We start from the raw sequence: 27,373 nt of genomic DNA on the forward strand, positions 1-27,373 counted from the left end.
CTAGCATCACCTAGTCTGAGAAAAAAGTAGTAGCATCTTCTTCCGGGTGATAGCAGAATAATTTGTGTACTTTCCCAGGAAGTGAGAGACACAGATTTGATTTCCTCCTGTTTCATGGAGGATTCATCACCTTTCACTTGAGGGTTCAGGGATGTAGATTCTTGGTCATGAAAATATGTCTTTATACTTCATATATCTGTAATTCAGTCAAATAAACCTGGAGAAGGCAGTGGAACCTAGATATGTCCTTCTTCAAGTAAATGACCTTATCAATAGGCTTGGGAACTTTGTTCTTGTTCTCCCCTTTCCTTGAACCTGGAATTCTTCACAATGTCTAGAGCTCCCATTCAGGAACATGACATTACAAGCTTAAATCTTATTCTTCCAAGAAATACAACAGTATTTTTCCAATCAAGATATATAAATGTATCTTCCCAGTGTATTTATTTTTTAAATCTTCTGTACATGGTTCTCTGTAAGGTATAAACAAATTATAGAACAGATTAAGAAATTAACTATTGTGTTACATTACGCACAGACCCTTAATTGAGACTGAAGTCTATTTTTTCTTCTTAGAACTTGCTAGACTAGAATTGTTTTCTTCTTTGTTGTGGGAGGAGAATGAAATGAATGATTCAGGGAAGATCACAGAAACATTCAGTCATTCACACTGGAAGTGTCCTCTGTAGGTCTTTTGGCCAACCCGCTCATGGATGAGCCAGCTTAGATCATGTTGCTCAGGGCTGTGTCCAATCAAGTTTTGAGTCTTCAAGGATGGAGACTGCACAGCCTCTCTGGGGACCTGGCCCCTCTCACAGCGAAGGATTTTTATCTTGTATTCAACAGGAATCTCCACTGCTGTGATTTCTGTCTGTCCTTGTCCTTTCTTGTCCTGTCTCTGTATACCTCTGTGAAAGGTCACTCAGCCTTTCCTCCTGTGTTGTCAGCCCCTTAACTATCTTGGTGGCCCTTACCTGGAGTAACTCCAGTTTGTCAATATCTGTCTTGTATTTGGGGACACAAAACTAGACATTTTTCCAGATAATGGTCTTGCAAGTTAAGAAAAAAGTAGAAAAATCACTCTCCTTGATCTGCTGGCAACTTTCTCTGTTGCCTGGTGGACTTTGGTGACCTTAGTGATGCTCATTTGTAAAAATTAATAATGTTCAGATTCCAGCTCAAAATCAGGTGCATCATAGATGATTCTTGGGAAATGTTTGTACCAAGTGTAAATTTATCCTGCAGATGTGTCATCATGAGCACTTGTAACAAACATTACCGAAGTGGCCCAGAAACACACAATTACATGCAGCACAAAGACTCCCTTGAATGAAACTCTGTAGTAGATGTCAGATATAAGCTGTACGCTTTTCTTCTTTAATGGAGAAAAATAAAATAGCTAATGGGATAGATGATGAAGGAGGATTTATGTCACTTAGTGCTCGGGAACATAGCCAAACTGCATTTATTGCTAGCGGTTTTAAAAGGGCACAGAAGGTACTGTGCTATGAAGAAAAGGATATTTTCTGTTCACTACACTGTGTCATAAAAATACTTTGTAAGGGGAAGTTAGCTACTGGTTTGCGATCACCTCTAAAGCCCTTTGTTACCGGCAAAGTAGATTAATTGGGTAACTTAGGGATAGACCTGAGTGTTAAGAGAAACTGCGCCGTGCCAGATCAAAGGTCCTTCTAGCACATATTCTCTCTGGCAGTACCTGATACTTAGAGAAAGATGATCAGAATACAAGTATGACTTCACCCTCTTTCTGGTAGTAACTGGAATATTGCATTAAATATTATGACTTTCCTCTGCCAATTTATGGGCAGAGTTAAGGTGGGAGAAAAAAGTGAACTCTACTAAAGAGGAAGTGACATGGGAGGAGAAGATGAAGCGGGAAGCTGACTGGCTCTTCTGGTGTGTGGACATGTGCCAGAGGGTGTTCTGGCACAAAGAGCACCAGACTTGGAAATAAATCTAGCTGAACTCCAAACGTGGGAAATTAACTACTTCAGCTAAAAGACGCTTCATGTTTTGAAAAGTTATTCATGTGACTTCTAAAATACATCTTCCTTAGATCTATCAATATTTTGCATGCGCTCATGTGTATTTGTATATATGTCTGCACATGCATGTGTGTCATTTTAAATCTGTCTCTTATGCTGTCAAGGTTTATAATGTTTCCTTTATGAAGTCAAAAGTCTACGTGGCACCTGCTGATTTCATCTACATGAGACAAACCATGTTATCACTCATTTTATACAACTTGTGGATGCATCTTGTGGTTGAGTCTGCATACAGACATGTCTAGCTATGAGAAAAAAAAAAAAAGGTTATTATTTAAAAATCCAGCGCTAATTTTGCCATGAATGGTTGACTTCACAGGGGAGTTTGACACAGTGCAGAGCCCCTCCACGCCAATCAAAGATCTTGATGAGAGAACATGTAGGAGTTCTGGGTCAAAGTCTCGGGGTAGAGGGCGGAAGAATAATCCATCACCCCCTCCGGACAGTGACTTGGAGGTATGCCTGCGGTAATTGATGAATGGTAATGCGGAGGTTTCTTCTGATGAAAAGTAAATTCTGAAAACTACCTCTGTGGAAATAGCTTAAGGCATTTTAAAAAACATCATGGACTCAGTCTCACTAACTGAATATAACAGATATTAGTTGCTGTTTTAACATACCTGCACAAAGAAACATTTCTTGGTTTTTATGACAAAGTTAGGCAGAAAAGTAAATGTGATTCAGCCTTGCACTTTTTATCTCTTAAGTTTGCATTTCAGTTTCTCATAGAATCATAAAACTGTGAGAGTTCTGTATTCAAAATTGTCACATTTTCTTTCAGTTTTTTGAATAGAAAATCTCAAATATATTGCTCAGCTTAATTACATGTATTTATGAATGCAGAGTAAATATTCAGGATCATCTGGCCATAATCTTTCAAATACTTAGGCACAGGTTTGTCCTTGTGCTACTAAGTAATGTCAGTGGATTTCAGTGAGGCAGCTTACATCAGTGAAGTTATGCCTGTACTTAAGTATGTGCAAGATCAGTGCCTTAGTGAGGAAATACCCGCCTAATATATGGGGTGGCGATTTAAAACACAGGTGACCTCTTAGCAATGGAGTAATTATAGTCATATTGCTCTTGTTAGCAGTGCACTGCCTTAGAGTGACAGGAGGAGGAGAAGGAAGTGGAGTGCCTGTGTTTGTGTGAAACACTCCAGCTCTTGCATCAGAGGAACGTGCTACCTACTGGTGCGGAGTGTCCCCTCCTGCTACCAGACTGGCACTGGGAGCGAGCAGCACTGGCCAGCCCCACTGCCCTGACATCACTGACCAGCTTTGTGTACAGCAGAAGACAAGATTCTTGTTGGAACCTGGCTGGCCACACAGCCACTCCTGGGGTAGCAGGGTGGACTGCAGTCCTAGGCACTGAATGTATATGCCATTGCATTCATACAGAAACCTACAAATTTTTTGCTTTTCAAAGGATTTAACTTTTCCAGTGAAAAGACTCTAACTTCTTACTTTTCAGTTTTCCTGTCTCTTTTATAGTTTACCAGTGAAAACGAACACCTTATCAATACAAGGAGTTCTTTCCTTTTTTTTTAACTGAGTTAGAATAAATCCTACAATATTATTTCAGTTCTGTATGTCATTATATGTGGCATATAGCACTTTTACCCAAGATTTAATTTTAGCTATACAGTAGAAATAAAGAACCTTAAATCAATAAGACTTGCAGAGAAATATCTGAGAGTACTGTTTATCCTTAGGTTAACAATTATGTTTGACCCCCATCACATTTCTGAAATCTGTGTTATATAGCTTTTTTTAAAAGCTTTTCAGAAGACAAATAAGAAATGGTTGAAGAGTACAAAAGTAATTCTAACTTTTTACCATGCATGATACACTGTTCTTGCTGATTTTCAGAGAAAACCAGCTCAGTTAAGTGATTGGTTACATATTAAGACTCAGCTGACTTTTAGCCCTGCTGGGTGGGATGGTGATGGGACTTCGATGTTATTTGTTTAATAATATTATCCCCACTTCTATTTTCAGCGTGTGTTTGTTTGGGATTTGGATGAAACAATCATAGTTTTTCATTCACTGCTTACAGGATCCTACGCACAGAAGTATGGCAAGGTATGTGAGCCATGAATTCTACCTTGATTCACTGTATCAGAGTTATCTGGCCTGTGCATATACGTGTTTTTCACCTTCCATTTTCATTGTGGCTTGGGTGAAGTTAGAGGGAAAGTGTACAGTAAACCCCATTTTAAGAGGGTTAATGTGAAAAAGTCAAGGTGAGAAATGAGACACAGACCCTAAGCACAATATATGAGCCAGGAAGCAGATAAAGGAAGAGTTTATAGAGGAACAACGATGAGGTTCCTGAGGTACATTGGAAGAGACATTGTGGTGAGGTAACAGATGTAGTGGGCAAATGGAAATAACTGACAGTATCTGGATGCATAAAGGAAAAAATAAGAAATAAACTGGAGCAACGGGTGAATTTACAGGGAAATTGATGGATCAGGATGAGTAAGAGGCTGACCTGTTTCAGTGCCAGCTGCAGATGTTATTTGACTCCCCAGCTTTTCCGTTGAATCTTTGGTTTCCTTGGCTGGCTCTGGGGTGAGTAATGCCGAGGAGTGAATCCCTCTCCCAGGCTGACAGTTGTACTCATCCTCTCCCCTCTGATAAGATCCAACAGGAGTTTAGGTCACGGAACAGTGAGGAAGAGAGCAGGAGGAAGAGCGAGGGAGGCAGACAGGCAGACACAGCCTGCAGGAGCAGGAGCTCCCCTGCTGAGTCAGCAGCAAGCCCCACTGGGGTGGTAGTGGGTACCCAGGGAACGGTGCTCAGTCAACGGGAGGAGGGACTGGTGGGAAGACCAGTGCATAGCAGCAGGAGTGGACTGCTGGGAGGGGTAGAGCTAAAGGCCTGGATGAAACGAAAAATTAGGGCAAATGTATGGAAGGGAAGAAAATGGACAGGGAGAATGTTGGTATGTACATACACGGATGTAGGCTTTCTAGGTGTTGTGCTATTCGAGTGTAATTAATACAAAGGTATTCCTTTTTAAGACCATAACCGTGTCCATGCTATGTCAGACGAAGGGCTGGTTTAGTGTAAGTTTCCTGCCTCTTTATTTCAGCCAGAATCAGATGCTCAAAAAAAGGGTGTGAGAGGCAGTACACCAGAGAAATGCTTTCCACACCCACTGCCCCAGCCAGTGGGTTAGAAATGTCCAAAGAACCTGTGGATTATAACCACAGATGGATCAGCTCTCCATGTTTTGAGACAGCTGTTTGTGGTTATTAAAAGAGAAAGCTAATAGGAAAACTCACAGGCCCAAACAAAAATCTGCATTTTTGGAATGCTAAGATAAGGGTAGTTATTCATGTCTTGTAAAAAACAGCCCTGCTTGTTTTGCAGCTTCACAGTGCCAAATCACTGCACATTTCAGTACTCTGTCAAAACTCCTGTTCTGCTGTTTTTCAAACACTGTAACAACAGTGACTTTGACAGAACCATTTCTAACTTACAGTTATCAAGAAACCTAGCTGAACATGAACATTTATATGACTTCTGAGTGTAGCCCATATACTGCCACAGAACTTGCTGAATTGCCCCAGTGAGGCAGTCATTCCTTTCATCCTTTTTTGATTGTGCCCTCAGGATGTTTACATCTCCTGTACCATCTCATATAATATATGTCTAAAGTCTAAGCCAACTTCAATACAAAATGTAAAAATCAGAGCACATTTTGTAGCTCACAAACTTCTATGGATAACTTTGAAAACTTAGAGACAGAAAGAGAAATTAATTCCTCCTGTTTTCTCACTTCGTTATGAGTAGGAATATTTTTAAAAATCCCAGTACCACTGTTCTTAAAGAACCCATACAGAGACCTTAGAAACAGTAATGGCATATTAACAGCTAGTAGTACTGACAGCAGATAAAGTTAGCTTGTATAAAACAAGAGTATTTCAAGGACAAGTGAAATTAATGTAGTTATGCTGCTGAGATCAGCATCAGTAAACAAGTGTCACAAACAGCCATGAAGCAAAAGGAGAGGAATTCCTAAGTATAACCCTTTGAGTTTTGGTTTTTTTGTACTGATAGGTGGCATCCATACAAGTAGGGAAATGTGTTCATTTCCAGTGACTGTAAAATAAAAGTAGTAGACTTTTTCCTTCCTGCAGTGACCACCTTTGCCATATTTATAGAGAACTCGTTGGGAAGGTAATTGCCAATGAAACTCAATCAAACTCAACTATATATACTGCTGACTGCGAGGAGGCTAAAGCAGCAGGAAAAGGAATACAGGGAGAGTTTATCATGAGTAGGCTTTGACTTTTGCATGTCATTAAGTGTTGCCTAAACTTAAGATGGGATGTGTCTGAGCCTAAGTGTCTAAGAGAGAGAAGGGAAAGACAGCACAGCTAGACCTCAGCCAGTCTCTGGTGCATGACCTCTTTAGTAGATGTGGCCCTTATCTTTTCTGAGTATGATTTCCATCTATAACAAGTTCTTAATCCAGACTGAAGTCTGGATTGTTATGAGAACTGGTTTGCTATGAGAGTAAATACTCCATGCATTGTGAGGTTCTGAGTGGAAGTATTGTGAGCCCACAGGTCTTTCAAAAGTGTTGAGAGCTGCTTATCCTGGAGAAGTGCTATAAAACTGTTACTTCCCAGTGAAAAAACAAATCAGGGTAACATAAAATAATGTTGCTACTAAATTATTTAATTGTGGTGATTTGCTATCGGATTTTTAAAAAATAGAGGTGTGTAACGTTATACAGATGCTCTGCTGTGCCTTCCTTATGTATTTTGTGAGCTCATTTTTTATAACATAATCAGGGTACTTCAAAAGAAGAAACCACACCAAAAAAAATCACAGGAAAAGCAGAGTTTTCCCCTTCCTCTGTATTTAAATACTCTAAATGAGATTAGTGAGCCTTTAATGTGAACACTGCTTTAAGGGCAGGCATCTTCTTATACCAAGTGTTCTCGCTTCATACTTTCAAGGGGTGAGATGCTGGGTGTAGAACTAGTGTGAATATACAGACAGGCGAAGATATTCACCTTCATTTCTTTCCCATCTACTCCTTGACACGTAAACTTTCATTCCCCTTTCTCACTAGCTCTTTACCCTATTTCTTGCAGTAACAGGACAAAATCAAAACATTCAGAAATTAGTCTTCTAATCTCTCTGCTTTGCTGCAATTCAGGCTGTGCAGGGAATGCAGTGAGAGGAGGTACAGCATGTGGAGGTGGCCATCACGCTGTTATGGCCAGGCAGAGGGAGAAATGTGTAAGTGCAAGAGTGCTTGAGGCAAACTGGGAGACAAACAGTTTCTCTTTCAAAAGATTTCTACAGTTTAACAAGTGTCTGGAGTAGAAGAGGAAAAGGAAAGACAAACCAACACCCCATAGGCAATAAGGGCATTCATTGGCAGAGATTGTGTGGGAAGGCCTGGATCCAGTAGGCAAGTTTCAGGTCATACATTTGTCAAGAGGACAACAGATTTCTGACTTATGCCTGAGGATTTCTGAAGTTGAGAATGGACAGTCTCATTAGTATATACTTGTCCAACACTTTACATGTTATAATTATTCAATTTCAGAATCATATAGGGCTGTTGCAATAATCATGTTAAAAGCAAAACTAGTCATTTGCTGAAAGATTTAATTTGTTGGATGCAGCTGTAATAATCTCATTTAAAACACAGGGCAAATTGCTCCTTCTTATCTGGGCACCAGTAGAGTATGGCTTTATACTCCACCAACGGGAGAGATTTGGCCAGAGGTTAGTCAGTGCATCACTTTGATATTTAAAATATAAAACTTAGCCAGAGGAATATTCTGCAGCTTTCTGTTTTCTGCCTGTGGGTGTTTCTGTCTGACTTTTGGTGCAATGGTTATTTTATTGGGTTGGTCAAAGCTAACATAAAAAGAGAATAAAAACTGCACTACACCTCTGTTAGGTTTTAGGGAAACCGTGCTGCCTCCCAGCAGTAAGAGTACCTCTCATCCTTCAGCTTTTGCTCATCTGCTTCATACTTCATAAAACTAGTACATTTCTATTTTTAAATATTTACTGCAGTAGCAAATTATGAACATCGGCGTTTGAGCTGTTATATTATGACTTGTGTGGCTGATGATGTTTTTTGCAGCTGAGCACCAGTTGGCAGATACAGTTTTCTACAGTGCTGAGCTCTTAAGTGAGGATTTGTTGATGTGACAGGACATGTGTTAGGAGATGTCATCATCTGTTAAAAGTCTATGAGGTACATTCTTATACCCTGTGAACAGTGTGTATTCTTTGTTCCATTGCGTTCCAGTTATTCTTGCTCATCTAAGGCTGATTAAGCTGAAGTTTAGTCTACCTCTGAGCATTTCCATTTCATTCATTTCTCCCAGGTCAATCCAGAGGGCAAAGATGGCCAGATAAATGTAGTGACTCAAGGTGTAACTGGTTAAAAAAGAATAAAAGTCCCTTGTGACCTTAGAAGGGGGGAATGTGATTTTAAAGTGCAAAATCCACAACTGATGGTCACATTTGGACATTTTTAATAGCATTGCCAATGACAGAAAATTGCTGGGGAGGCCACATTAACCCTGCACACTCTGGAAAGGTCTCAGAAGCTTTTTTATTGCTCACTCTCTGCTTGTCCAGTCATTAAACAGAAGAACTTTGTCACCATTAGCACCCATGATGACATTCCCAAATTCAGTCCTAAATACACTTTTGACTGCCTGTATTAATAGTTTATCTCTCATGACCTCCAGTTGTACTCTCCACTCACTCCCTCATTGGCTGAGACCTGAGTCAATTTTCCTACCTCCTTCTAGAGAGTGTGGAACAGAAGCTTCATATGGAGTATATGTTTTCCTTCATCAGCCACCAGATATGGTTAATAAGAAGAGACGTATTCTCTTCCTCCATTGCCATCCACATGAAGGTCTCCCAGGAACAAGTGTCCCCTGTGAGAGAGTGAAAGCTGAACTTAAATCTGAGATTCCTACACAATGTAGGGAAGTGTCTTTAAGCTAAAAATATTGGTACTTAAGCATTTCTACTTTTTCCCGGGATAAATGTTATTGTAAGTCTGTTCAGGACAGCCATTGAAAATCTATTCTTATCATATCATTAATACATTTTGCTTGTTTTCTTGCTTACTTTTAAGGCTTCATGCATACAAATTCTTGACACAATGAATCTACCTGACAGTCTATTTATCTATTTGTTTTCAGAGGTTTTATAAAAAACAGTTTAGTGTATTTGTAATTTTTTTTCCCAGAAATGAATTATTTTGAGCATCTTGTGCCTGACCTTCCAAGACAATATTGAATAGATTTCTTCTACTAATGGACACTGAGCTGTTGGGGCTTTATTCCAGTCACTTTCTTCTTGGTCAGAACATTTAAATATTGGTCCTTCCAGGATATTTTTACCTAGTCTCCCAGGAGGCATTTCAGTGGATGGACCAGTCTGGTGCAGAAGTCCACAGACAGACAGTCTGGCTCCAGTTTAGTGCCTTCATACTAACATAACTAAAGTCATTTGTATTTTGGTATACAGAAGTGCCGTAGCTGGTCTTGATTCTTTTGCACACTAATGATATCTGGCTAAAATCATGCCTCTGAGGGCCAAAGAGTTGTCCTTTATTCTGCAAATTATCTGGAGAAACCTTCCAGATTTTACTTTATTATTGTTTTCTCTTTTGTGTATGCTTGTGCAGAGTAGCACAAAATAGCACTTTGGCAGAAGTTCAGTCTGCCTCTTATTCAGTTTCTCAATTTGCTGTGCTCAAATCTGTATCAGATGCACATGTTTCTTACTTTCTTTTCAACACTCACTTCTTTGTGCCACTGGAGTCAGTCTGAAACTTCTGCTTCAAGTTGAAAGACAGTAAAATGATGATTGGGATGTTCCTCCACATTGTGCAAACGTTTTAAAGCCACAAGATCCTGACAAATCTTTCTTTGTCTATTTTTGTATGTGAAGGAATGAACTTAACATGGCAAGAGCTAGAACATGATGTTTAATTCTTGTTAAACAGTTGCAGTGTAAGTTTTGGCCAATTTATTTAAAGAAGAATTGTTCACGTCTTGAGAATTCAATTACAGTGACACTTCTTAGCAGAAGTTGTTATGGGGAGATTCCAGACTGATTTCATGTTAACTTGAAATGAATATTTTGCTTTATTTTATTTTACATATAGTACCTAGCAATATCCTATGCCTGCCTTTGTCAAAACAGCAACATAGGAAATCTCATTTTAACAGTAATAAAGTCAGGCATAGTTGGTTACAAAAATACTACTAATAAGAAAATCATAAAAGCTTTGTCACATTTACGTCTTTCAACTATGCAAGGCAAGGCAGGAAATTGTGATACATAGTTGGTAGTTTCTGTAAAAATAAATTGGATTATAATGGAACATGTTATAGCAGATTTCCACATTTAAGTCTGCTACTACCCAGGAAGGGAAAAAAAGAGACTGAGAATCAAAAGTCTGAGATTCCAGTCTTGGAAGCACTCCAGTGAATAACTTAACTCACATAAATAATAATGAGGTACCACCTGTGCATAAAGTTATGCACATTCCTTAGTGTTTGTAGGATTGAGGTAAAGAAGCATGTTGCAAATACTCTTTATTATACTGTATCTAGGAAGAAAAATTTATCATTTACTGTGCATGGAAAAAAACTCAAGAGAAAGGAGAGAGAAACACATGTTTATATGTGATGACATTTTGATAAAAGCGTTATGGCTTGATGAGGAATCTCATGAGTCCAGAGTATTCTGATGATTTTTGTTCTAAGTATCTTACATGAGTTTTTGTAAATCCGTTAGCCTGTGTTCCTTAATCATCCCCTTGGAAAACTGACCTTTGCACTTGCTGCTGCCTTCAGACACATGATTTTCAGATCCAGTAAACACAACTGTGGAAGATGTAGGGAATGAAGTTATGTTACTAGACACTGCGTTCGGTTTTTACTTCTGAAATGTAGTCTAGACCAGTTCAAGGGTCAACATAAAAATATTTCCTTTCACTGCCAGAGAATGGGGTCTAACTTCAGATCATTACAATTTCTTGTACACTGTTCTCCCCTTCATGTCAGACTTTTTCATGAGCAAGGGTCAAAATATGTCTATGTTTCAGATTTTACCATTAGTTTTTAAGTGCTTGAGGGAAGAAGCCATCTTTTATTCTGTCATTGCGAAGCCCTGGAGTAGTGGATGTCTGATCCTGATTGGGAAGCCTTTGATCCTAGTACTAACAAATGATCATTTGAGGTTTTGTGTGATTTTATTGCCAGATGCTGGTAAACTTTTAGACTTTTAATCTCCAGGTATTTAAGAAGGGATTTCTGAAAACTTACTAGTGTCAATCGGAGTTTAAATGATTAAATATAGATTTTTTTCTTATTTTTATGAGAAGAGTATGACATCTATTTTAAAAGCCTATTGCGATACATTAAACATTAAAAAGTTAACTAAGCCCCACAAGCTCAAGCAGATGATTAAGGCAATGATAAAACTAACTACCAGGTGTCAGCCAAGCATCAACAACTGTCTGTGTGCATTCTTATTCTAAAACAAATGTAAGGTAATGCAAATTTGCTTAACCTTTCCTAGCAAACCTAGCAAAGTTAAATTATCTCACATTTACTGCACAATAAATGCTCTCAAACTGATACTGCAGATCAGTAGCTTTGTGGTATCTTGCTGAGGTAGAGTGATTTGATACTGTGAGAGCTGACCTACAAAAAAATGCCACATTTTGAATGAATCTCATCCAGGGACAGGAATCCCAGACTTCATCAGAAATGAAGGGATGATCTGTAGCAAACAAACAAACTTGCATAGGCCTTACCACTCCTGTGGACCACCTAAAGAATTGTGCCATAGACTGTAGGCACCCTGAAAAACACTTAGAATAACATTTACAGGCACTTTCTTGAATGAATATCTGCAGTAAAATCATAAAGTAGAGCCCAGAAATTCATCAGTGAGTGCCTGCATGGAAGAAGGGTAAATATTGAGACTGGGAAGGACCAAGTGCAGGCTTTAAAGGTACACCCTGGAGCAGCAGAAAGTGTGGGAAAGAAGTGATATAGGCATAAGCACAGGCCCCAGGCAGTAATGATTTATCCAAAGTGAAACCCAGTTTGGGGAAGTAGGCATAGATTCTGGCTACCTGTTGTATATTTATGAAGCAGAGACATTAGAAACTGAAAAGGCCTCTTAAATCATACCTTCCTATCACAGTGTAGGATAATTGCTTACAAAGTAACCACGTAGTAGAGATGACTACCTTTCCTAGTCCAGTTTAGCATGACCTTGGTGAGGACTTCTGTGTGCCCAGAAATTGGGAAAAAAAGCCAAGAGGTCAGAGGAATTGTGCAGTGGACTGGGTGTTACATAAAGTAACTTCGTTCCTACCTCTGCTGCTCACTCAGTACATTGGGTCAGAAAAACTAGTTACTGCTCCATAACTTAGCTTTTTTCTTCCAACAAATTGTCAGGCAAGATACTTTTATATTGGTTTTCTTACATAATTCTTTTGTGAGAAGTTTCTTTCCTGTTTACAGCTTTCTTTATGCAGGTTTACATATGGCCACTGGGTTTTCCCCTGTCAGTTTAGCCAGGTTGCAAATGCCTTGACTTTCAAAAAACTTAATGTTTCAACATCCCCAGTTCCCCAAATGTTCTCACACAAGTCCATCAGTCTCTTCTTTGAGTGTTATATTAAAATCGTTTAATATTGAAAGGATTTTAGAGAAATTTCTTGCAGTGTTAATTTTTCAAAAGACTTTGTATACAGCAGTTTCAAAGTAATTCTGATATAACTTACAAGGTATTTAAGTAGTAACTTTGCTTTCTGTTTTTTAAGGATCCACCAATGGCAGTGACCCTTGGACTGAGAATGGAAGAAATGATTTTTAATCTTGCTGACACACATTTATTTTTTAATGATTTAGAGGTAAGTATCAAAAGAACATAAACACAGTTATTCCTGGGTTTTTAACACAGTGGTTTTGCTGTGCATTAGCGTTTGTTGTGTGTGACATTCTCTGCCCATCTAGAATTTGGGTTTGTCAGACTCTAATCAAAGAGAGGTGAGCCAGGTGAGAGTGACTTCCCATGGCACCAGAGTCCTTCCATGAAACTGAGTGAGAGATGGAATCTGCAAACTACTCTTTCCTCTCTTGGTCCTATGGCCATCTTTTCAGTTTCATGGGTTTAGAGCTGTCTGCAGTCATTTCCATGAGGGGGACATACGTGCCTCCCATTCTTTCTCTTGAAGTTCTCTACATTTGCTTTTAGTGGGTGACATCATCTGACCCCAAGAGACTGTTCTCTTCACATACCTGAGTAGCCTTTTGGCCTCAGACTCACCTTTCTCGCTCAAAGGCAGAATATTCTTCATTTACCTCATAAACTGAAGCATCAGAGAGCTTGGGCTATGATAGATGTACTCACCAGTGATGTCTTTTCCTGAGGTAACCAGGTGACCACACGTTTTGTCACCATGTACCCAGGATGTGCAGTTTGTCATCCTGTCAGAAAAGGGAGAGGCTTCATCCTAGAGTGGCTGCTGTGAACCACTCACCTGTCAGAAGCACACAAATGGACTGCCACAGGGACAGCGGTCTGGGAAACAGGCTCTTCAGCTGGGCTTCATGGACTTTACGTTTCACTCCGGGAGTCCGAAGCTGTTAATGTGAAAAGTGACAGTCTTACAACCGTGTATGTCAAGAGACAGGGTGAAAAGCAGTTCTCAAACTCTGGACTTTTCAGACCTTCTCCTGGTCTAAATTAGTAATTTTCTTACTCGGAGTGGATCCCAGAGTTCTCTCTATGGACAGATATTTTGCCACTAATGCCAGTTGGAAGACTGAGGTTTTGTTTAAAATGCCAGAAAAAGGTCCATGCTGAGTGAATAGAAAAAAGAGGGTGAGATTTTTTCCATTCACTAGGACATTGATTTTTCTAGTGTACACTTCTTTTGTTCCTTTGTCAACTGTAGGCAATAAGAAAAGCAGAAGGTACCAGGCTACAGTTGTCTTTGTCATACTTTGCAGACTTCATTTATTCTTAGCTCTTTTTAAGTCAAGAAACTGAGATCTACTACACCCTCTACCTGAGCTGCACTTCCTCCTACCAGCAGCAGAAATGTAAGAAAATAAAGCCCTGGACATGCCTTCGCCAGTCGGTGTTTTATTGCAGTCCTAGTGAGTAATCACTTGACAATGCAAGTGCATTCGGTGAATGTTGTACTGCTGGCCCGTACCAGGGATAGATTCCAAACCAATTTTTCAAAGCATTGCTTAAATTTCTTTTTAGCAGACCTTTGCCCCAGCATGTTCAGATTTCACGTGACACCCAATGAACTTTAAGCCGTTCAGTAGCATATGCCCAGAGTTCTTCGATCTTGTGCTGAGTTCAAGTGGAAGAGTTCATCAAAATGGGGCTTTGCCCTCTTTCCATACCTCTTTATTCTTGCTTATAGTCATTGAAGCTTCATTCCTTTCTCTCATTATTTGTTTTCTTTGTAGATCTCAGATTCAGCTGTCATAGGTGAATTGTCTCATTTTGTATATTCTTCATAGGGTGGTTTTAATATCCTGTCCAAATATTCATACTCCATCTCATTCTGGAAGAGTTATCCAAACAGTTTTCAGTTTTAGATAAATCAAAACCTACTACCTGGGGACTCTCTTGGAGAATCTCATTAAAATTAAAACCAATTTCTATATGCAATTATGTATTCTCTAGTCTAGAATTCATCTTTGTTTCAAAACCAACTCTCTTATAAGGTTACCAAAATTCCAAACTTCTTGTTCTGAAATGAGCTGTATGCACATATTCTGGCATATGCAAGAAGACCAACAATCTTCTGTCTTAGCAAATAAGATGTAATTGCATGGCATTCTGTGCCAAAGTATATAGAGGCATCCTTTAATATGCAGATGAATAAATCTGTCTGTTTAAATATGTTTTCAGAACACATGTCCATTACTGAATATTACAGTGCATCTGCATGATGAATGTGTAATGAATTCTGAGAATTCCCCAGTTCTGACTTGGGATCTCTCTCTCTCATCTCTCCCCCTCTCTCCATGTCTATTTCTCTGTCTTCCTCTCTCCATCCTTCCCAGGAGAGGGGAGGTGAGTGCTGAGCTGTTGATTGTCATGGCCATCAAGACACAAGATCTTCAGTTCTTACTGGAGGAAATGAGATAAGGCATTTATTCAATAGGCAGATTACTTATCCTTTCATCATCTCACTTTTTTAATGCTGAGCCATCAGGTCCCATACATTCTGTCTTGCTTTCATCTTCATCCTACAGTAAAGCTCACGGCTCCAGACATGCCAGCTGTAATGTACTAAAAAACCTATATTCTTGTAATACTTACTCCAGTCACTACATCCTCTAAGCTCTCTTTTTTCCATGTCCTTCTTGGTTGCAAACACCGCATACCAGGGTCTAGTAATAATAACCAAGTTATTGAAAGTTATCACATTCAAAAATAAAGTTTTCCTTCCTCTATGCAAATCCGTCTCACTACAGTGACTGCTGATGCAGAAATTCCGATCTGCTGAGACACTCCCCGCTGACCCAGTAACCCATGTTCTAATCAGCCAAGCTGCACTTTTATTTCAGGCTAGGCTGTTCTCCAGCTATTTCATTCTCAGTGTATAAATTTTAGTTAGTTTGAGAAGTATCGCTTGGGAGGGCAGTTGGTGTTTTGCCATGAAAATAGGAGTCTGGTGCTCTAGAAAGTTCATGTGCCTAAACAATGCTTAGACATGGGACTCAGTTCTGTAATAATGTCCAGACTAATGCCTTCTGTTCTCAAACAGGTAAGAAATAAATAGATGTTTTTCTCCCTATCTCAGTATTAAGACCGCTTTTAGAAATGTTGGTAGCGCATACTATGCACACAAACCCCCTAATTTCCACAAATTGCAAGCAGGAATTTGGACATGAAACTTCCAACTCCATTATCTCCTGCCACTCTCAGAATGATGAAGAAAAAAGAGTATTTTAAACAAACTGAATTGCATTTCCATTTTTATGATAATCCAACATAATTTAAATAAGATTTTATCATATTTTTTTTTCTCATTAGAAATAGCAATGAGATATAAAAAATAGGATTTAGGTAAGTCTCCAAATTTGAGAGGCAGGTCAAAATAGTTTTAACAGAGGCTGAAGCATATGCAGAAAAAGGGGTGTTCTGTATAGCCTGAGAAAGCATTGTGCTGAATATCTCCTCAGTAAAAACATTTTTGTGTTCAGTGTGGTGAGTCAGTGTTTTTACTGGATGATGAAATTACTGTCCATTCCAGGAAGAAAATTTTTATGGATGATTTGTTGATTCTGTACTCTCAAATTTTCAGGCTCTAAAAATTGCTGCAAAGAATTGACTGCGCTCAGATACAATTTAGATCAGTATTTCTTGAAGCAAAAGCCAGTTACTGTACCTAGATTCCTTTCCTTTACTCTCTGTAATAGGAAATATATTTTATCTTTCTTAGTTTTGAACCTGCACTGACAGTGAGCCACTGTGACTTGAGTGTAGCCAGTAGTGTGGCTGATGTGAAAAATACTTTACATTAACATTTAAAGTGATAGAGAGTTTTCTTTCTTCCCTTCCTCACTGCAACTGTTTGGTATGTTTTACAAGCAAATTCAGATGTAGTGTTGTGCCATCTATCTCCTGTTTCTTTTGGGAAAAGTAGAGAACTATCTCAAATCTGCTCAAAACATCTGCTTTTTCTTTTTTTCAAGAAAGTTTTTTTGCACCATGTAAGTGAATTTGTAAAATGTAAACATTTTAGTTGAAGTAGATTAGTAAATGAGAAAACAAAGTAAAACAAGGCAAGGAATGGTGGGCACATGGGTTTGTTATTGGTCAGCAAATGTGTACTGCTAGTATGTTGAGGAGGTGAGCCATAGATCTGAGAGGAGAAGAAGAAGGGGGAAAAGACGAAGCTGGAAAGTGCTGTTGGGTTTGATCCCCTTATAAACTTAACATCCTTCTTGCAGGGACAAAGGGCAAGTAATCAGAAAACTTCATGTTCCCCTCATCTCCTGTTCCTGGAGTCAATGAACAAACTGTGAGATAAAAAAATAAAAGCAAACAGTGGAGCCTTTGCCACCCACTCATATTTAACTTAGTAATGAAATTATCAGCAGAACAGTTATCTGGAATTTTCAAGGCTGGAACAATGTAGCTGAAGGGCTTAACAAAACCCAAAGAGCAGCTGACAGTTCATATCTAAGAGGCCTTCTGTGTGCCCTTCATTTTTATTAGTACACCTTCAAATCCACAGGACTGATTTTTAAACTTTTAAAATTATCTTATGCTTTGACCAGTTCCAGGGAAATCTGTGAAGATGATTAGGAAGCTAGATATTGCAAAATACAGACTTAGAATTTATCCCAGTGGGGCTTTTTGTCTGATTTTTGAGTTCCTGTCCTATACTGGGTGGAGTATAGTCTCATTTTTTTTCTGGAGTGTAAATACTAAGTAAAGATAAAGAAATGAATCTTTTATTTCAGCTGCCACTTCCCCTTTTCTTTCTCTTTTCACTTGATATTTGCATCCAAAAGCAGCTTCTTTAAAATACTCTACCACTCAAGATAATCTCTTCAGACAGAACCTATTTTATAATTTTATTTTGGGTTTTTTTGTTTTGTTTTGTTTTTATTTTTTTATTTCTTCAGTGAGGAGACGAATGCTTCGTTTCTGTTCCTTGAAGACAGCTCTTTCATGCCTGTCTTAATGGATTAATGATTGCTTGTATGATGCAATGAAATTATATATTTGAATATGAAATTATATGCATTAATTTTATGCAAAAAATGCTAAATTTTTTTGGTAACAACTTTCTTCGTGTGGGTAAAAGTTTGTTAAATATTCATTCAGTTCAAAGCAGACAAAACAGAAAGGAGAAATAGGCATTTCCCAAAATCACACTCTAGGAACTTGTGGCATACACATTTGGAAATCACTTCTCTATTCAGATGTATCCTTCATCTGGACAATTTAGCACTCGTACAAGACTGAGATTGGAAACCGAGAACTGCATACTCCTGCATGTCACAGAGTCTGAAATGAGTGCTGCTTGTCAGCAACTTCATTTGACATAGATGACTCAGACAACTCTTCATTTGAGGCACAGAGCTAGGCATTTTGAAAACTCAGCCTCATTTTGGTTTAGTGATGAGATTAAATTTTGTTGGACAATATGAGATTATTTTTAAATACATCCTTAATTTTTAAATATGTCATAAATTATATTAGGATCATGTTAACAACAGCTATTTTAAACATTTAAAAATTACTTACTTACAGGAGAGTAAAATCTCCAGACACTGAATCTCAGGTGTGTCTTCGGGCTAAAATGTTATTTCTAGCAACTACAGAAAAACATAATACAATGCCTGTTCATATTTACTGTTGCATGATGGCTTGACTTATTTATTTATGCTTCCCTCACATTTTCCTATCTTTCTGCTCTAACTACTGTGCAGAAAAGACTACTTGATAGCTATCCAATTATAAAACCAGCTTAGAGGGGAGTTCAGCTTTCCAATGTACCTCAGTTCTGTGGAGTTACTTCCATCTCTTCTGAAACCAGGAAGTAATGAAGTTCTGCAAGACTGCTTGATTATCTGTGATTCTCCAGCCACAGGCATATGGATAAATCAATTTTAAAAATCTGATAAGCATTCAAACTCCTAGACACTTAACAGAAGTTATATACGCATTGAGGTTCATCATCACTATCTTTCAGAAAGCGGAGAAATAAGGTTTAGGTGATTTTGGAATATTGGTATGCTAGAGAGACTGTAAGAGAGACTTGTAATTGTTGGGTTTTATTCAATAAAATAATTTTAATCTAAAATTACATATAGCTTTTCTAAGGGCCTATTTCAACTAATAATTTAGACAGTGTAGGAGCTGAAGGTTGTATTATTTTAAAGAAACTGATGGTGATAGGAAGCTGTAAGTGTACATATGCTGCCATCTTCTGGTGCAGTTAGTGGTCTGCACCAGAACTAAGCATATGGTGAGCATACTGTCTCATAAGATAATTTATCATTTGGGTTTTTTTCAACAGGAGTGTGATCAAGTTCATATAGATGATGTTTCTTCTGATGATAATGGACAAGACCTAAGGTAAGATACAGCATTTGTTTCATTTATTTTTCTTCAAAGATTAAATAAATTGAGCATTTACAGGAATACATTGTATTTATTTTTACTGTATTTTGGGTGTTTGCAGTACCTACAGTTTTGCAACTGATGGCTTCCATGCAGCTGCAAGTAGTGCAAACCTTTGTCTGCCAACAGGTGTAAGAGGAGGGGTTGACTGGATGAGGAAGCTGGCTTTCCGTTACAGAAGAGTAAAAGAGTTGTATAATACTTACAAGAACAACATAGGAGGTGAGTTTAACTGTCAAAACGAATTTAGAATGCTGATCAGGCTAAACTGCATGGCAACGAACTCCTGCCAAGGGGATGTGCCTTGGAAGCCACAGATTAATGGAAAGTGATGAGACTGGACCTTGGGCTCTTGAAAGCTACTGACTATAATGGCAGAACCAACATTGCGCTGTTGTGCAGGAGAACCAGAGATGGGGAAGCCAAGCAGGCTTCCATTTAGCTTCCAGAGAGCCATTTTTCTTCTTCAGACCCAGCTTGGCTATACTTACTTACTGATTGGTTGAGCCACTTATTCTACCTCAGATATGCTGTTACTCTACGGAAGAGGTTGTATAGTTTCCACAGTACAAATTGGTTGTGGCTGCACTTTCCCATCCTGCATTTTCATGATCTGGTTGGTAACAACATACTGTGTGCTAAACTCTCTGCTGGGTACCTGCTAGTCTGTTTCCACCGGTGGATGCAAGAAAACTTTAGCACTGCCATGCCACTAGCTTTTTTTGTTGACTCTGTAGCTTACACGGTCAATTGTGTCAGCAAGAAAACCAAGTCTCTTTTGAACTGAAAGCTTTCATGTTACTGTTTTCATTCATGGACTCACTCATGTCCACGCCAGCAGGCTTGTAGGAAATCAAGCAGCAGAACTGAAAGAATCTGTTCTGGAGAGTCCTGTGTGACTTGCAGAGATGGCCAGCCCCCTTCTTACGAGGGGAATATGTCAGCTGACTCCCTCAAGAGACTGTGAGAACAGGGAGTACTATACAAATCTTCAAGCATTGCTATGGCCACAAGTGAGGATGAGGCCCACGCAACCAGGAAGGAGTCCCAAGTGAACACTCTCCCATTCTATAGCATGGTCGTTTTCAACTCTTCTGAAATTTGTTTCAAAGGAACCTGAAACTCAAAATAGAGCTCATCTTCAGCAAAACCGGACAGCTGGGGTTCTTTTAGTGCTTCCTGCAGTGTCTCATAAATGGGAAACATTGCAACTAATATGGACAGTGAATTAGTCATTACTTTAATCAGATATTTTCTAAATTATGTAAATCTGGAACGCATATTTTCACTCTTAGTGGTTCAGAGTCTTCACTTGCTACAGGAAGAAGGAATAGGACCAAAGGGTAACAGTAGATGGTTGACTTTCACTTGCCCTGCCTTGTCCTTCATTGGTGTCATTAATAGAGTTCTTATATATTAATAATCCTTGAAACTATGTTATCCAAAAGTTTATTGGGTTTTCTTATATCTCCTAATGGATCTAAGATTCTAAAGCTGTTGTATTTCACAAAACCTTTAACACTAGTAAGAGCTTAAATCCATGAGCACAGCATAGGGAAACACTAAGAGGAACAACCATTGCAAAGGCAGAGTGCAGATATGTGGTGCATTGTATTAAGGTTTTTATTCTCTCCCACAAATACTGCTTCTAAAATACGTTCCATCCTTAGCAGGCAAGTTCCTTCACTCATCCTCTACCTCTCAGCTTTTAAAATAATCTTTTTATCACATAGATATCTATTTATTTCAAAATAGCTGTTAGAAAGCAACAGAATGCTAGATCAAACTAGGTATTTTTAGGTTGCTTCATTTCAGATTTTTGAAGATATCACTACTTCTTGGGAACATGGGGTATGAAAGAGAAGAGGGATACTAAAGGTCATGAAGCCTGCTTCTCTGCTCTTCCAGGAAATGACCCCATCTGAAAATTTAGACCAAACCTAAATTTAAAATAGCTTGGTTCCAAACTCATGTCTCAACATTCAACAGACTGGGTATTTTTTAACATCTGACCATTTATACCCCAAAGGAGATTTTAAGATGCTTTTAAGGACTAACTGAGATATGAGAACATAAGATGTACAGCCATTTCAGGGCTGTAAATGCTTTAAAAGAAACTACAACAGGACACAAAAAGCAAGCCATCAGCAAACAAATGTATCTCCATATGTGTAACCTGAGGTTCACCTATATACAGAATCATATGCAGGGCAGTCTTAAACATATACAGATACTGCAAAGGCAAGTTTATTCTAAAGTTTCTTCTTTTGTGAGTGTCTCTGCCTATGATCCCAATGGCGTGGATCTTCTTGCCACTGCCTCTTATAACAAGAGAGTAAGATGTATGTGAGCAGTTAGTTTAAAAAATATGTCTTTCTGAAAGGTATACTCTGAAACATAGTAAAGTAGCCTGAATAGATGACAAAAACTCAGATGACTGATTATTAGTATCTGCGGTACTTACTGACATTGCTTCATATAGTGGAGTGCAAATAAAAACAGAGCAATTTACTGAGCCTTGAAGACTAGATTTTATCTTTGATATTTTTTCAAGTTCTAGTAGAATTTAAAGTAGGAACAATGCCCATAAAATTTATACATTCATGTTAATACAGAATTTAATTTGTTTTTTCTTCTGTTCTTGCTTTTTTACATAAAAGGACTCCTGGGTCCTGCTAAAAGAGATGCATGGTTGCAATTAAGAGCAGAGATTGAAGCTCTGACAGACTCCTGGCTAACAAATGCACTTAAATCATTATCAATTATCAGCACAAGGTATGTATTTGAGTCTACTGTAAAAAAGTTTCCAGTTTTGGACTTGTAATGGCTATATTTTGACATTTTAGGTTATAGCAAATTATCACCTTTAAGGAACAGAACAGTTCTAATGCAACTTTTGAATAGGACATAGGAAAAATTCCGTGGAAAGTGATTTCATTTTAAGTGATTTTAGCATTTACTAAAGATAGTGTGAGATGTCTTCTAAAATGTGATAAATGTCCCTGTGTACATTGAAAGGGTATTGTAGAATTCTGAGATCGCCCATATTTTTTTATCTTCTGGGCAACATCCTCTGAACTCCACGTCTGTCTGTTCTGACCTTCAATGTTTGTGCCTGTTAACAGTGCTACCTAAATACTGTATAGATCCCAGAATACGAAAGCATTTTTCTCTGTCCTTCCAGACAAATCAGTATGCTTAAGCATATATCTGTTTTCAGAAGAACAAAAATATGTTTTAACTGAGTTAAAATTCTCGGTCCCCAGTAGTGAGACATAAAATGAATGTATTATTCCTTTGAAATTATAAAACTGTGAACACTGCTCCTGCTTAGTTAGTCATGCAATATGTATCTTACCAGAAATCCTCAAATTCTCATTTTAAACCATAAAAAGAACAGTGTTAAGCCATCTTGCCTTCTGAACATGTCTGGGAAAAGACTCAGCATCAAGTGGAGAGAACAAACTTGGAAAGATGTGAAAAACTTATTTTAAATGTAACAAGTTTTGCAATATGTTTATCTCTTAATTGTTGTTTATGTAACAGTGTCTTAAGCACTTCAAGAGAAAAAAAGTAAAAAATTTTTGTACGCCAAGGAAGTTCTGCATTTCTTTCCAAATTGCAAAAAGACATTTGGTAATAAAGGTCAGTTGAGCATTGGTGGATGAGTCCAGAAAACTGTTATCAGTTACTCAGGACTGTTAAATAATAGTCTTCTGTCTTGTCTTCAAAGAACTGTACCACTATAAATCTTCAGAAGCTACCCGTGAGGCAGCTAAACATCACCTATATGTTACTGACAGGAAATTGAGATACATTAAGGCAGAAATAGTAGCCTAAGGTCTTGCTTAGAGTTTCTGGAAGAGCCAGGAGGAAAAATCACAACTATTTGCTCTCAGCTCCGTGTTCACATGCTCATGTTCCAGCTTAAAGTAGCCTGGCTCTGAGTTTTCTGTTGTGTGACTGCTAGCACAACTTCTCCATTTAAGTTTTCATCCTCACCATTAGCTAGCTCATTAACATGATTATTACTATCTCTCCCTCTTCTCAGAAATATTCTTACTCTTGAAACATGAAGTGATGTCAATGTGCAGAAATGTATTTGCTGTTTACTTCCCCTCAAGACAGGAGTAACAAATGAAGTTTTCGTTTTCTCCTAACACTTTTATTTGGCTGGTAGCTACTGCCAAGTAATTGCAAGCGTGAAAAGGATGCTTTCAAAGCATTAGAATGCCTTATTTTTGGAGGCAGCTAGTGATCTTAAATGTCTGTATTTTAGTGAACCCATCTTCAAGGACCCATATTTTATAAACCAGTGTGGAATATTTCCTAATCCGGCCTGCATCATTTTTAAAGGTTTTCACAAAAAGCTTTATGTGCATTTTTCTGGGCATAATGGTGCTGAGCAGCATTGCTGTGTGAGTGAAAGTAAATGGTGAGGAATCCTGAATATGCTCTCCATAGATGGTTGACCTCATCAGCATTTGGGTAATGGTTTTAAACTATTTAAACTTTAACTATTTCTCTCATTATAGGAGTAACTGTGTAAATGTATTGGTAACAACAACCCAGCTTATCCCAGCACTTGCAAAAGTCCTGCTATACAGCTTAGGAGGAGCTTTTCCTATTGAAAATATTTACAGTGCAACCAAAATAGGTAAGAAAATTATTTTTTCATGCATTCTGACTACACTGCATTACCAATATTTTTTTGCCACTAATGGATGCCACTTCCCTGACACTTACAGTGTTAGTTGTAAGATTTAGGTATTGCATATGCTGAGATGCGTTTATGTCAATAAATTCCAAATTCAGCTTATTTTCAGTGATGCCTGAAGGAATAAAGGTCCCCATACTGATTAAAACCATCAGAAACTCCTAAATATGGGACAGAAAACATAAAAAGTGCAGAAAAGAATAAAGAAAAGTGTTTTGTGAATTCAAATCTAAGCAGAACTTCTGCTAAAATAGCCTCTGCTCTGACCTTCAGCTCTATTTATGCTAGGCCACTGCTTCACAAGCTTTTTCTGGAAGCATAGTACATCAGTGATGGTAATGACAACTGTTAACAACAGAAGCTGTGTTGATGGATGCCACAAGAGCACTTCCCTATTCTGTTGATAACTGTGAACCTCTTATGTATTGCAGTGTGGAAATTCACGGTTTTTGGAAATGGCACCCAAAATTGTCTTGTAAACCAAGACAAGTTATTATTCCTGTGAAATGTAACACAACCTACAACTGATAATTTTAGCAGATTTCACGATTTACCAATTATTAATTCAAGAATGCTCAATTTCTATACCCATGCCACCTTAAATAATGTGGAATGTGACACTTCCTTGGCAAAAGCATTACAATATATTTCCTAAATGATTTTAGGAAAGTGAAAAAACTTGTAAAAAAACAAGTGAAAAAACAATGCATATTCTAACAGTGTCAGGAAAAACTCTTACCTCAGTCATCCTCTAATTAGCTGTAGCTGTCCTCTAGACAGAAATGCCTCAAATACTTTAAAAACTTAAGTCAAGGCACAAAGTATCCCAAATACCACATGGTACTGAGCAGCCTCTGGAATGAATGTCATCTGTCATACAGCCTGTACATGTTGGATTCAGTCACTGAGATTGCACTCGGACCAAAGGAAGGAGCATTAAGAAATAGTGCCGACAGCACAGAAGGGGGTGGTGAAGTGAAGCACAGTCTCTGGAGGCTCTGTCGAAGTAATTCTGCACCAGGAATTCCTTCTGGGAACAGTGTGGCTGCTGTTACACCCCTGTCAGGAGCACAGCAAACTCTGTTGGGTACAAGATCTCTCTCTACTTTTCATCTCAATGATCTCTACACTGTGCTGAGCACAGGACTATAAGTACAGCTGTTGCTTGCACACACTGAAATCTGGTCCTCACTCAACAGTTAATACACACGATGCTTTTCCTAATCATAAGCCATTTTGTGGGCCAGCTGAAAAAAAGCAAGAGGAGAGCAGTAAGAATCAGTGATCTAGAAATCATGAGCTTGTGAGAAGAGACTAAAAACCTGGGGCGGGGATAGACATAATAACAGGCAAGACAAAAAACTATTGTGGAGATTAGAGAAATAATCTTTCTCTACCTTGATGAGAGGTATGAAAATAAGTGATGATTTCTCTGCAATAGGGCATGTGTAGGTTGCATGTCAAAGACAAACTTCCTAATGGAAAGGGTTAATTAAATATGGAGATCGCCTGTGGAACCAGTGAAATAATCATATTAGTACAGTTTTAGGATCAATAGCACAAGCATTTGTTGGTAAAACTGAACCCACAATACAATGAGGTCGGTAGAGGACTTTGCTTGGTTCTTTTCAAACCTGTTTACTGCTGTTACTGGCTTAGCCTGCTTGCTTCCACATTTCTCCAAAAGAGCCAAATGCTTCATGAAGTTCTCCCAGGAACCTGTTGTCTAATTTCATTTTTCTTGTCCATTGTTCTTCAAACAGTTTTCACATTGCTACATCACTCGTTGTAGATACATTAGAATTAAAATTTCTGCTTTCCTTGAAAAAATATTACTACAATAATAGGGAAATACTTCAATTATTTATTCACTGACCTATTCATTTTTGCAGTTCTGTTAATTCCTTTATCTTAGTGTTTTTGCAGTAACTATTAAGAAAGAGAGTTAGTTTTACCTGGAACAGCTTAGTGTCACTAAGGGAATTAACTGCTTCTTACCAGTTTTGGCTCTAAATCCCAAGGCTGGAAGCCTTTAAAAAGTAGTAGTAACAGTGTTTTACCACTGCAATAATCCTTTGTAGGGCTTCACCATAACTCACTTGATAGTTTGAGTAAGTAGTGCATTGTTTTTCAGGCAAAGAGAGCTGTTTTGAGCGTATAGTGTCCAGATTTGGCACTAACATAACTTATGTTGTGATTGGAGATGGCCGAGATGAGGAACATGCAGCTAATCAGGTAACTTCACTCTGAACTCTTATCTCATTTATCTTCCAGGAAAAGAAAGTTGCTTTGAACGAATAATGCAAAGGTTTGGCAGAAAAGTAGTATATGTTGTAATTGGGGATGGTGTAGAAGAAGAACAGGCAGCAAAAAAGGTAACCTGTCTTCTGAAATGTTGGTGTGATACATAGCTACTAATGCAAGCCTTTCTGTTTGCATTTCTGTCAGTGTTGCATAATCGCAGAATGACAAATAATTCCGGTCCACAGATGCAAGGCAACAAGAGCATGATAAGATAAAAACTTAGAGTAAAATGAACCATTTGGATTCTAGCATTTGTTTCACTTCAGTTTGGAAATTAAAAAATGCAAAATTATTTTAAAAATAAATGAAAAAGGATTGCAGCAAAAATGACTGACTAGCCTCAAGCAAATTAAAGATAAAAGAGATAGAAAGGGCTATGACATGATGGTTGGATGGTGGTTTTCTTTAAATTGTGAAATCAAGGAGGTTTCAAGAAAAGTGTTCCAGAGAATGTGGAAAAACTTCTAAAGGACTGTGCAAATCTTTTGCTAACATGGGTGAAGATCTTTAGCTTACAGAAACAAATATGATGAACATATAATTTGCTACAAGACATACCTGCAAAAGGAGAAAGAACACAAGATGGAGATTGTGCACCAAATCTGTGTTTCTAAAAGAGAACTGTTTCTTTAGAAATATTCAATGTTCTCATTATAATAATTCAAGTCTAAATTTCACCAGATAAGTTTTCAGTGTTCAGAAACAGTGTAAATTAGTAATTTGCATAATACTTCCCAGTATAACCTTGGAAGTGTGCAGAAACTGAAAACCTGACTCACGATGTCTGTAATGGACAAGTGATGTAAATATCGTTGTGCTAGAAGTAGAAAAATAAAGTGCCCCTTTAGTTTTGTAGCTGAAATGGAAACAAAATGAAAATAACCAAAATGCTCATTCCAAATGGTTCCTTAATATAGGTATGGTACTGGTGATGGGTCTTTTATAGTTTGTGCTAAACAAAGGTGGTTGGATTGTGTACTTTCCAGTTTGGCATGCTTTTTTCTTAATGTTGCCTATATTGCATGGATAGATACAGAATTCAGAGAGATGGATGAATATAGCACATTACAAATAGATCT

General features: G+C 38.2%; 1 protein-coding gene across 11 annotated transcripts in view; it reads left to right on the forward strand.

Moving 5' to 3' along the window:
- EYA4 (EYA transcriptional coactivator and phosphatase 4) overlaps positions 1–27,373 on the forward strand; it is a 158,539-nt gene that overhangs the window by 126,506 nt on the left and 4,660 nt on the right. For 8 of the 11 annotated variants that reach the window (XM_074896349.1, XM_074896351.1, XM_074896353.1 and 5 more), the window contains 8 exons: positions 2,386–2,522; positions 4,067–4,150; positions 12,924–13,013; positions 19,170–19,228; positions 19,335–19,495; positions 21,934–22,048; positions 23,809–23,930; positions 26,265–26,365. In XM_074896349.1, coding sequence (XP_074752450.1) covers positions 2,386–2,522; positions 4,067–4,150; positions 12,924–13,013; positions 19,170–19,228; positions 19,335–19,495; positions 21,934–22,048; positions 23,809–23,930; positions 26,265–26,365 — 869 coding nt within the window. Of the gene's footprint in view, positions 1–2,385; positions 2,523–4,066; positions 4,151–12,923; positions 13,014–19,169; positions 19,229–19,334; positions 19,496–21,933; positions 22,049–23,808; positions 23,931–26,124; positions 26,226–26,264; positions 26,366–27,373 lie in introns of all 11 variants that reach the window. The other 3 variants (XM_074896350.1, XM_074896352.1, XM_074896356.1) reach the window with 1 other exon arrangement.

Source organism: Athene noctua, chromosome 1 (genome assembly GCF_965140245.1).
Source record: "Athene noctua chromosome 1, bAthNoc1.hap1.1, whole genome shotgun sequence".
Taxonomy (NCBI): domain Eukaryota; kingdom Metazoa; phylum Chordata; class Aves; order Strigiformes; family Strigidae; genus Athene; species Athene noctua.